The sequence below is a fragment of the Ammodytes marinus genome (assembly GCF_949987685.1).
Source record: "Ammodytes marinus genome assembly, chromosome: 1".
In the NCBI taxonomy this organism is placed as follows: Eukaryota; Metazoa; Chordata; class Actinopteri; order Uranoscopiformes; family Ammodytidae; genus Ammodytes; species Ammodytes marinus.
This window is the reverse complement of record NC_137230.1, coordinates 14,796,542-14,809,237: the sequence shown is the minus strand read 5'-3', so window position 1 is coordinate 14,809,237 and position 12,696 is coordinate 14,796,542. Positions and strand designations below refer to the sequence as shown.

Below are 12,696 nucleotides of genomic sequence, written 5' to 3'. Positions count from 1 at the left end.
GGCACTCGCAAAGCATGATGTATGAACCCATTTAAATTAACAAAGGAATGGGTTCCCTTCTAATCTCACTGCACTTCACAGTGCTGCTGCCGCTTGGATGAGCAATATATCATAGCACATACACACACACACATACATAGGCATCCACAAACAAATGGCCTTGAGCACTGCACCCCACAAGCCTGAGTGTACACTCTGTTTAGAAGGAGAGTATCAAATAATTTGCAACCACTGTACTATAGTATAGTACACACACAGTATCAATTGGACCCACAGTTTGTGTAAAGTGTTGACTACACAACTCATTTGTGTTGTGCAGGCTAAATCTGATACAAAATCTCTCTCTGCACTTTCTTCACATATTTGCATGCACATGCACCTTTTTGCAGACACAAACACATACACACATTTATGCATGTATTCATGTCTCCAGCTGAGAGGAACACTGCTGCAGCTTTGATGTGGCAGCAGGCGATGACACAAAAGACAAGAAGGCTGATGAAAGTGGCTTGTCTGCGTGAATTATTCCTCTGGTTGTCAATGCACTCCACTATGAGACAGAACACACACTACGAGGGTACAAGGGTACAAGTAAATATACATGTCATTGCCGTGGAGCAATTATTAGGCTAAATTAGATCAGTAATTACAGGCTTAGAAATAAAGTGGGAGATCTTTTTATTCTATCTAGTAGATCTATTAGTGCAGCCACTTGCTATTCAACAAATAGGCACAATAATGAGGGTGGACAGTGGAGAGATGGTAAGAACAACTACAGGTAATTTCTCATTTAAGACCTAGACTGAATAAGGTGTGAATGTTTGAATGTGTGAAAGTAAATTTTTAAAATGTGTTGTAATTGAAAAATCTAATTCCCTTCCATTGGGTTTCTATGTCAGATTAATCTGCATGGCTAGGTACAGATTCTCTCAGTTACCCAGTGGTAATGAGAAGATCTGTTATAACTTCGGTAAACCAACTCCATCTATCTGGTGAATTGTGACTTAGAACCACTTTTCTCCCGTTCTCTATTAAACTTTATCTATGTTGGTGTCATGATTTTCAAGGCGACTCTCCTCGCCACATAAAATAATCTTTGTTGTTCCTCTGTGTAGTCTTCTTTGTATCTGTGATTCACTCGGGAGAGAATAGGAAGCCTCTGTATATATTTGACTTTACTCTAAACCTCTGGCACTAAATTCTTTGTTAGCCTTTCTCAGCCTTGCCTTACTGTGTGTTTGTGTGACAGAAAAATTATTAAAAAAGTGGCAGACTGTCACAGTCCATTGGCCGATTACACACATACCTCTAGCTAAAATAATAGTAATGATCCATTCATAGGAGCCTATTGCTCATTTAACCAATAAAGCAACTTTCAAGTCCCCAGTGAATCAGTCATACACAACATCAAAGCATCACAACCAAAGAAAAGTATTTGGATCACATCTACTGTACGTACTAATGGGCAATACTAACTAAACGTCAGAGAGTCAGGTATAATTTATCACACCTGCCATGATGTTAAAGTCAGGTGTGTCTAGCATAACAACCTTAGTAAAACATGAACTATTCCAGAGCTTGAGTTTTATATCATATATTTCATAAAATAAATGATCTTTAAGTAAACAAAGTAACCAACAAGGTAATGAAGAAATAAATCAATAAAATCCAGACAGTCGAGGCTAGGATGCTTGGGAGATGGTTGCACTGCTGTTTGCTTGAAGCGCAATGGAATACAGCCAACACAGAGATTTATGTGCAATGTATAAAATAGTGGGACCATTGTTAAATAAAGAGGCTTCATATGAAGGATTTATTTTGGCAATTGTGTCCTTTAAAGTGAACAATGAAAGAGCCTCAAAATAACTGAGCAAGGCAGGGGGATGCAGTGTACAAGGTCTTGAACAGACAACAAACTCGGGACACTAGGATAGAGCACTTCTCTGGGTAATCTACTACTGCACAATTTACGTCGTCTCTGAGCGACTATATCTTTCCAAAAAGTCCTTATCCTCTGGTGCCTTCCTCCAAAGCCCTACATAAGGTGGGACAGCAAAGCTTGCTAGGGACAACAGAGCATGTTCTCTCGCCTCAAGGGGAACAACAGGAAAAGGAACAGTAAAAATTGTTTGAGTGATGCCTCCATCTAGTTGACTAATGAGCAGTTCAACCAGGGTCAATCCATTACAACCAAAAGCATTTAATTATTAATTACGGACGATCTATAGGCAGTTAAGGACAAGTTACATTGTATATTTAATGTGTGATATGAATGATGACAGGGTTTGGGGGGCTGGTTTTACGTTAGAGGTATTTTTGGCATTTTTGCTATTGACAAAATGTGTTTGCGATTGCTCCCTTTGAAGAAAATGTAGGCAGGATGAGCTTGCACACGCATGTATGTACACAGACAAAAAAAAAATAATGTCCGTACATTATGAAATGGAAAAACTGTTCAGCTGAGGCTCAGATTGGGTAGTACTATGACAAAGTTTGTTGTGTGTGTGTGTGTTTAAGGAAAAGGAGGGGAGCAATTCAGAATCAGAAGTTGCTCATTACATAGAGTGAGATTATATCGATATCACTTAAACCTATTTTTGGTTTTATAGAGCAGGTAGTTATGTTGGTTAAAAAAATATATCTTATGACAACACGTCGGTTTTTTTTAAGATATTTTTTTTTGCATTTTTTGGGGGCATTTTTTAATGCTTTATTGATAGTGTAGAGACAGAGTTGAAATGGGGCAGAGAGGGGAGTGACATGCAGAGAACGACTGCGGGCTGGAATCGAACCCGGGTCCGCTGCTGGCCGAGACCCATGGGGGGGACGCCCTACCAATTGAGCTAAGGGCGCCCCCATCACGTCGTTGTTTTTATATTCCTTTTTTTGTTTTTGTTTGATCTGACTTTTGCTTTTATACATGTTGATGTTCATGTTTAATGGAAATTGTGAAATAAATAAAAGAAGTTACTTATTCGATCGCTAAACACTCAGTCAATGTGGTCTGAAGTGCTCGTTTGTCGTTATCATTCTGTTTAGATGTGAGCAGTATCCTTTTATATATCGAAAGAAAACACACATTATTGTCACTGGAAGAGTCTTGGTTAAACATTTTTGTTTGTTTTGAAATTGGCACTGTAGTATACAAAATGTAGAGCTGTTTTGCTGTGTCTGTGTGTGTGTTACTCATGACAGGTCCAACCTCCACAGTAATGTGGGTGTGCATATGTGTATTGCCTGAGGCAGTTGCACAGGGTGAAGGGTTGAGTGAGTGGGGAGCAAAGCCGCCTGAGTGGTTTGCTTCATTAGGAAACAAAATATAAGCTTTCCGGGCCATTAGGACTGACTTTAGATGCAAAAGCACATAAGACGGCGACTCACCTCATCAACGATGCATTGCAGTAACTGGAGAGGCTGGAAGACGAGAGACACGGGGAGATGAAAAAAACCCAAACATGAAATCCTACATGGAATTACTTGGGAATAAGAAAAATCAATAGTGTGATAAAAAAAAGTATCTACTTAGATTAATCAAATGCAGTGAGCTCAATCAAAGCCACCCTTCAGCTCCTGAGTGTTTTTATTATACCATAATGGCATCTAATGTAATAACAGCAGTTTAAGCATGATCTAATATTTTATTGCAAAAATGCAATTTGAGTGTTAGTTTTTTTTTCAAATGAGAGAGCCAACCAAGAGTAACAGACTACAGTGAGTGAGCCCTCCATTTTATTCGCTCCGACTCTATTGCAAAAAAAAAACAACTTACCATTAAAGATCCTTGGTTTTTCTGAATCTGTTGGGCAAGACAGAGGAGAGGGGACAAGGCAATATGTAATTAGTGTGTCATAATCAAGATGATGCACTTGGACACATTATGATCACTGGGTGAAAATTATTGCTTTCCTTTTGGCAATTTGTGAGTATGCGTTAACCCCATTTACATAATGAAAACACACAAATGTTAATGGCCTCGCTCTCATTTGTGGAGAATGGGGGTAAAATCCACTAATGCCGATTTTCAAAGTAGTACTTCATTCCTGCCCTCCAGGTTATCTAGATGTGCTGGGATGTATAACTGTTATAAAAACAGTATGAGCTAGCTGTATAATGAGCATGCTCAGTTTGTCCATTTCAAAAGGTGAAGAACTGACAGGCTAGGACATGGTAAGCTACCAACATACATACATGATGACAACAGAGTTACATCCATCAATATGTGGACTAGGCAAAACAGGAAAACGTGTTTTAATAGCTTAAGATATTTTTGAAGCTGCGGTACAAATAACCCTTAATGACTAACATTGGGCTTAAAAGCCATGAGAATAAGAGCTGGAATAGGAGCTTTTAATTTAAAAGACCAAAAGACTGCCGCTCTTAAAACTACACTGCAGAGAAACAATAGAAATAATTTATGTCAAATATTTAAAACCCTCATTGGTTTAAAACATTTTTTAAACAGATGTATAACTTTATCTTATAGACAAAATAATAAAAGCCACAATACTTAGTAAGAAACATAAGCTCAGCTAAATGTCTAATATTGTTTGGTAAATAAATTGCTAATTTCTCCTCTCGTCTATAGACAGTGCATTAGAGCACATATTGATTCACTCAATTAAATACAGGTTTACACACTCTGCAAATACCAAGAGACTCCTAAACCGCCTCTATATCCAGTTTTGCCTGATTCAGACACATTAAAGGCAACTATGGAAAACTAATTTGTTCAGGAATAATTACTAGGACAAAATTGCGTGTTGCTCCAGGGGTTGAAATTGGATAGTGAGAGACTAACTTATTCAACCATAATTGAGCACTTATTCTTCTTGTACTAGGTAGTTTGACCACATATCAAAAACAGAGGTTTAATAACCCCTCCTTATCTTTCCATCTTAACAGCCTCTCATCACTGTGGGCTATCCGGTTACATTTTCTTCTGATACTTGTTTTAACTTAGAAGGAACACATTTCTGACAGTTGCTGATAGTAGGAAGTGACCCATGTCTCTCACTGTCTGTATGGAGACTACATGCGAGTGTATATAACAGCATGTATATCAGTAAATTACTTTAGTCTAGTTGTGTAGAACTTCAGCTTCTTGTTTCTCTGATCTGAAGATATCTTTAAAGCCCAGTTCAGACCAAAGATTTGCCTCGCAACGACTTGCAACGAGACGGTTTTAGAACGTCGCGGGGGAGAAATTGCAGCAGTGTGAACTGCTTGTTGCAGCGCGTTGCAAGGAGTCGCTGAAGATTCAACATGTCAAATCGAAAGGTCCAGTTTTAGAGCGTCCAGGCGAGCTCGTTGCGAGCAGTTCCGTCTCGTTGCAAGGCGAATCTTTGGTCTGAGAGAACCCTAGAGATGCTTGTGTGTGAAAATCCCAGTAGATCAGCAGTTTCTGAAATACTCAGACCAGACTGGCTGGCACCACGTTCAAAGTCACCTAAACCCCATTTCGTCCCCAATTCTGTTGCTCAATTTGAACTTCAAGAAGTTGTCCTGTCCAGGTGTACATGCCTAAATGCATTGAGTTACTGCCATGTGATTGGCTGATTAGTTATATGTGTTAACAAGAAATTGAACAGGTGTACCTTATAAAGTGGCCAGTGAGTTTATATGATGGCACATCCTCTGTTCTCCTTCATAGTGACAACCTTTAATCTATAGCCGAAGACTTCAATACTGCTCAGTAACTTACTAAGTGGTTAGTGATATCCAGATGCAAGCCATCAAGTCAAATATTACAATACTGAAAAATGTTTCTCATTTATCTGATTCACATTTTAAAATAATTTCTTTAAGCAAGACATGTGACCAACCAAAGTTGAGAGTTTGGAGCTGGAGTAGGTAGCTGAAACAATTCCTGAAAACACTGTTTACAACACACATAGACTACATGGCCCTATGAAACCATTTTCTTTCCATTTCATTTGGAAAGGAAAAACAAGTGTTTGATGGATGCAGTGATGTGTAATGGAAACAAACACACACAAAAAAAGTTGACATGATTTTCCATTCAGAAATCCATTCAACTCTGAGAAAATATGACAAAATAAAGCCAAACAAAAACAACCATAGAGCAAATAAAGAGACAACAAATCAATCAGAAGGAATAGTGCTGGCGGCTGTATACACATCACTTCAGGTCTGGTGTCTTCAAAGACTTTCAGAGCGAGCAGTGCAAAAACTCCATTAACTCCTGACAAAGGACGCAAATGAATCCCGACATGTGGTGAAGTGGAATTTAAGAGACCATCTCTAATCATGACAAACATGAGGTGATGATTCCACTGTGTGTGCGTTCACACACACACACACACACACACTCTCTCTCACAAATTGTGTGTTCATGAATGACGGATAATGCATCAACTAAACATCCACAAATGAAAGCAATTGGCAATCACACACACTTTCTCTGAATGTAGAGGTTGAACAAAAGCCCCCCACCCCCCAACAAGCTAAAACTAGCTTTTCAAAAGCGCAAATCACGTCTCAAAGCCTAATTCAACTTTAACAACTGATCCTGTATCTCCCTCTCATCTACAGTAGAAACTCAGATGCCACCAACTCCCTTCCAATGTCTTTCGCTTTAATCTTCTCCAACTTCTCCCTCAGTCTGTATCAAAATGTTCTCTGTGAAGTGTAACAGGGTTTTTTGCACAGACAGCTGTGCCAGCGTCTGCAAAAATGACAGCTAAGGCCCCAGGACTTTGGCTGGCTGCGCCTGACGAGCTGGATCTGAGCTCTCTTGCCACACCGCTCTGCTACAGCCTGCAGGTGAACTCTCTGCAGTACCATATGGAGTTAAGGAAAAATTAACACTGAGATTAAGAAAGCTGTGTGACTGCATGTAGAGTTTAAACTATGAAGTGAGAGGTGTCTCTAATATTCTGTCTACCCCTTTTATATCAGTCAAGGTAGATTTAAGAACCATTATTTTGCAATACTACACACAATAATCAACATGACAATAGAAGCATCTTATATCAGACATGCCTTAGGCTCGAGTCATACACACTCCAAACATGTACAGTAGACACAGATTGATCATTGTGGGACATTTACCTTTGTACAAACAAATGTGTGTTTCTCAGAAACACCTTTGGCCTAAAATCATTCTCTCGGCTCATTTTAAGAGAGAAAAAGAAAAAAAATCTCATACAACATTTAAATCCATCGTTTAGCAAATTGCTTCCCTCTTTCTGGGGAATGATAGTTGTCATACTGAAAATAAATCAGTTAGTCACTTAGGCAATCCCTGGGCAGATCGTGTGGCTGTTACATTACACTCTGCATTCTTTAATCTACCAAGTTGAAGTTTCCTTTTACTACATGGAGAATTATCAAATGTGCCAATATGCAGAGCACAGTCGGGACTTTAAATAATCTTTTTCTTAAACTTAACAGAAAATGTAAAAAAATTAAATTAAAAAGCAAAATTTTCACACAATCACAATGTAGTACTAAGACAACAATCGTCATTAGATACAATCTGTTGCTTAACATTCTGATAAGGCGTGCGGCCAGGAGGTAACCTAAGGTAACCAGATTTAGATTGCTCTGCTAGGGATTAGTGAGATAAACCCATCTTAAAAGGGCTAATTAAGACTTGATGGGATTGGGAAGTGACTTCTCTGTTCGGCAATTACATTTGGGCAGGGTTTTAACTTGGAGTAATGAGGGGGAGAAAAATGAACCCCAAGATTAGATTTGTACATTTAAGGTTATATATCAGTACTGAACAAATTATCTAGAAAGTGAGATGGATGAGATAGATGATGATTTCGATATAAACAGATGTCCTGTCATACAGAGCCATGCATCTTGAATATTTGTTTATATTTAGAGCACAATGTAACATTTCTCCACAGAAAACCTAATCATTAAAATACCTCTTCATAGAAATTCTTAAAATTACACAACTATTTTTTTTAAACACTATTATTAAATCTTTAAAATAAATCTCATTTAAAAAAATTATTTTGTTTTCTGAATTTCATTAAAACATATAATCTGGAGAGTAGCAGCACAAACACTTGGTATAAGGACATTGTTGAAGTTAACCAACAGTGGTTTCTTTCAATCATCATGGGAATCATCACTGTTAAAATAGGTTTAGACAAATCTGCACCATAAAAAAGGGATCATTATACGTAGGTTGAATAACCAACCAACCAAAATAAATAAATGAACAGTTACAATAACTCACCTGTGGATAGGGGAACATGCCTAACGCCAACTGTGTAAAGAGAAGGTAATATTTAGTGTAACAGAATATTCTTAAACAATGTTAACATTTAAAATAAGAAATACAAAACATACTGGAAAAGGTTGAGTCAGTACTTGGACTATGTATATCCAACTAATGTTTTACAATCAAACAGATCCTCCATAGTACATTTGTGCAGCTGATAAAGGGCATATTTAGAAACTTTGTTTTTATCAAATTTTACCCATATGCCTTATGATACTGTTTAAATGTGTGTTTACAGTATAAATAATTGGCAAAATATATTCAGTCCATGGTAACACCAAAAGAAATAGTGGTCTTAAAAAGGGGAGCTCAGTTGAGTCAATACGTATATGCATCAAGGGCTAATTACACAGGTCCTCATACTATATAGATATTATACTTGTGATACATAAGGATGCATTCATGTATACATGCCTTTCAATTAATAGCATGGAATAAAGTGGACATGGAATAAAAGCCACTGCAAAAGCCACTGGAGTGTTCAGAACATGGATCCTTTCTGTCTTTGAGATAAGCTTGCGGTACTGCCCACCTGCTGATAACACTTCCTTATCAAACAACATCCGCTATTAGTTAATAAGACCCCCACCCCCTTGATTACCACCTGGGGAGAACAAAATACAGGGATGAAAAGAAGAAGAATAGGATTGTAGGACGGTATGTAATGTGTGTCACTTTGGCTGGAGGGTGGGTGACAGCTCTCCCTGACATTTGGCAATTCACTTGGGGTGGTCACTTTTCATCTTGGTCAAGGGCAGCTTATTGGCAACATTACGTTATTAAATCGTCAAAACACTCATGGTCTTTCCCTGAACATAAATAGGCTGACTACTAGGCTAAAGATCAATCTTAATTGAGTGGGACTGAAATTAATTTCATTTAGCTTATTGCACACAGCTAGAAATAAAGAGAACAGGGCCAAGGGGTCCACTGCTATAAAACGCTCTCTTTATCACATATAGATCATGTCAATACTTTTGACAAGGCTCCTTCCCTGTGAACTCATCCATTATTGTTATAATTGTAATGATATAAAAGATTATTGACAAACAAAGGCGAGTGTAAAGCCCAAATCATTTGTCATACTTCAGAGGGAGAGCTGTGGACAGACAGATGGAGAATCAATAACGTCAGTGGTAGGGGACAAGCGACCGGTGAAGTGTTATACTGAAATTAAAATGGTATGTGAAAACGCAGCGTGTCAGTCAAGCACATGATCAACACTATTGGGAGAGATGAGATACTGTTGCACATGGACACACCAACACATGCATATGCGTGCCTTACAGTGTGAGTAGGGGAAGGAGAGTGTATATGTGTGAAAAAAAGATGAACAGAAAATAGAGTCAATAAGTAACGGCCAGTCTAAATACATACAATACAATCTATTCAATCTGAAGTTCATGATACCTAACTCTGTCCTCTCCTTACATTTTCCACACTTCTCTCAGTGTACAAATAAACTTCAGGTATAGCACAAAGCCATTTTGACACTGACCTCCATGAAAGAGATTCCAACACTCCAGACATCTGCGTGGATACCGTACTGTTCTCCCGATATCCTTTCCGGCTGCCGAGAAATAAAAACAAGCATCAAGTTAAAGTGAGAGCCTCAAATTCCTGTACTAACACATATCTTCACTTGTACAACTTTCAAATGATGTGACATGAGAACGAACTTGAGGGGTCACTCACCGCCATGTATGCGTTTGTTCCCACGTACGTTTTGGCAATAGAATTCACCAACTGCAAATGCAATCAATTAACAGCGGATGAGCAATCATTAATAAAGCATCTATTCTGCTGACCCATATAAATACCTTTAAGAAGTCATTAAATGTCCTACATTAAAGGAATAAAAACAGACTGACCTCACTACATTATCTTCTAAATTTATTGACATGTCAGGTTGATATTTTGGGCTGCTCTCAACCCTTGCACATGGGAGCAGGAGTAAGACAAGGAGACATTAGTGAGTCGGTGTGTTTACAATGGCACATGCCATCAATGACAGGACAGTGATAATGAGGGTCTGCTCCCTTATGGCTGTTTTTTTTTGTGGAGCGTGCCCTACAGTGTGAGTGGGGGAGGGAGAGTGTATAAGTGTGAAAAAAAGATAAACACAAAAATAGAGGTAAAAAGACAGAGGACAAGCCAACACTGTCAGTGTTATACATGCAGGGTGTAAAATTCACCTTGGTGCTTTCAAGCAAGTGGAGGTTAAAAATGAATAACAAATCAGCACAGATGGGATGTGTGTGAGCGTGTGGCGAGACAGAGTCCTCAGGGTCGTTGTTTTGGGGACAGCTGAAGCTCCGTCCCTGATGATTATATTACAAACACACACTGCCACACACACACACACAATGACTTGACCATTGTCTGCAACCAACGCTTTTTCCACATCACATATCAATGAGGCCGTTGTGTGTGCAGGTCATAATTATAACATGTGATTTTTTGGGGGAGGCTGCAAAACAATGGAGGTGGGGGGAAGTTAATGTGAGAGAGAGAGACCCTTGGGATAACTCTGGGTTTTGGGTTGAAAATGAAAGCAGTGATTGACAGGTTGACCACACACACACACACACACACACACACACACACACACACACACACACACACACACACACACACACACACACACACACACACACACACACACACACACACACACACACACACACACACACACACACACACACACACACACACACACACACACACACACACACACACACACACACACACACGACAGTGGTGATGCAGCTATGGTCAATTGTTTTTCTTTTTCTCTCTTCCGTTTTCTGTCTTTCTTTCAATCTCTCTCTCTCTCTCTCTCTCTCTATCACGCTCATGCAAACAAATCAGTACCTGTGTGCTGACACCAAAGTCACAGAGCTTGACTTGTCCCCGGGTGTTCACCAGCATATTGGAAGGCTTGACATCTGCGGAGACAAACTGCTTGATGTAACTGCAACATCAGCACTCTGTATCTTGCCTTTATCAACTCTGCTATTTTTTATTTTATAAAATAAATAAATAACACACAGCCCACACACTACTTTACTCACCTCTGTGAAGTATCTTCAGGCTCCACAAATACGTCAGCCCTTTGACTACCTAGAAATATATGGACAAAATAATTAACTTGTTAATGTGGAGCTGTTACCTCCAGGTGAAAATACAAACCAAATGTTATACTGTAGGTAGGGAACAAATCACAAGAACCCTGTTGACACCTCACAACATTGCTGTCCTGCATACTTCACACGGTGGTCAGGAAGCTGCTAATAAACTAGATTCATCCTGAGATGCTGAAAGGTTTGGATACTGCTGTGCTGTCAAGGTTCACAATTGTCTAATGTTGTACTGATGTTGTCATTAGATTGGTGGGTGGGTTTTTTACACATATTAGCCTGTATGCTGGATAGTAGACTAATCATCACATGTATGTGGTACATTTATGCAGTTTTTCACAGACCGACAGATGGGTATACCATGGTGTGGAATTTTGGTTAATACACCTGTTACAACACTGGTAATGACACATGTACATGAGAGGAGACATCAGAGTAAAAGACACCCTGGTAGGGGAACTATTTATTTGTAAAGAGGAGAGGCGAAACGCTCTGCACTCATATGACTCTGCCAGTACAGTTTGATCAAACAAAAGCTATATAATCATTATATTTTTGTTAAATTACAGCATTGTGGTGATTATTTTGTATTCAAAGATATGAGAGTTGATTTTAGCTGCTTGGCCCATGTCATCCATTTCTGATGTATGACAACCTTTGAAATAAATTTGGGAAGCACAAATGCTCTGTGAAGTCCTGCTGCAGCAAAAGGTGGTGCTGAGGGTGCAACCACTGCAGTGTGCAGCTTCACTCACGCCCTCTTGGGTGCTTTTCCTTTTGTGATAATTAACAACTGTGACAGTGGAAAGGAGGGGAAGCTGTAAATTAGAATTAACACTGACTAAATAGCTGTCATCGTTTGATTACGGACAAAGTTAAAGGGTGGAGACAGGGAAAAGATAATGAGTGTGGAAAAGAGACACGCATTAATAAACATCAAGGCCATTTCTATCAAAGTGCTAGTTTTAACTGAGAATAGAAAGCGAAGGAGAAAGGGGGAGACGGGAGGATCAGGGAAAAACATTACTGACTTGGTCCGTCACTTTACTTTTTTTTTGTTATTTCATTCAAAATATGATTGCATTCTTTTCCCAGGCCTGTTCTGTATCAAACACATTAATAACAGGTAACACTGAAAAATTAGACTGCAGAGCACACATGGATTATCACTCTCTTCACACACTCTTACACATTACATCCTTAAATAAACTTTTCTTAAAAACTCCAGACCTCACATCTCAATTGAAATGCTTTTCACTCAGTAATAAACTACTAATGGGGTATTTAGGTATTAAA

General features: G+C 38.9%; 1 protein-coding gene across 2 annotated transcripts in view; it reads right to left on the bottom strand.

The window, feature by feature from the left end:
• Nucleotides 1–12,696, bottom strand: part of map2k5 (mitogen-activated protein kinase kinase 5) — a 59,402-nt gene that overhangs the window by 20,035 nt on the left and 26,671 nt on the right. For both annotated transcript variants that reach the window (XM_080054060.1, XM_080054061.1), the window contains exons 13-19: nucleotides 11,335–11,383; nucleotides 11,135–11,208; nucleotides 9,956–10,006; nucleotides 9,759–9,830; nucleotides 8,216–8,245; nucleotides 3,770–3,796; nucleotides 3,382–3,414 (exon numbers count right to left, since the gene is read on the bottom strand). In XM_080054060.1, coding sequence (XP_079910186.1) covers nucleotides 3,382–3,414; nucleotides 3,770–3,796; nucleotides 8,216–8,245; nucleotides 9,759–9,830; nucleotides 9,956–10,006; nucleotides 11,135–11,208; nucleotides 11,335–11,383 — 336 coding nt within the window. The remainder of the gene's footprint in view (nucleotides 1–3,381; nucleotides 3,415–3,769; nucleotides 3,797–8,215; nucleotides 8,246–9,758; nucleotides 9,831–9,955; nucleotides 10,007–11,134; nucleotides 11,209–11,334; nucleotides 11,384–12,696) is intronic.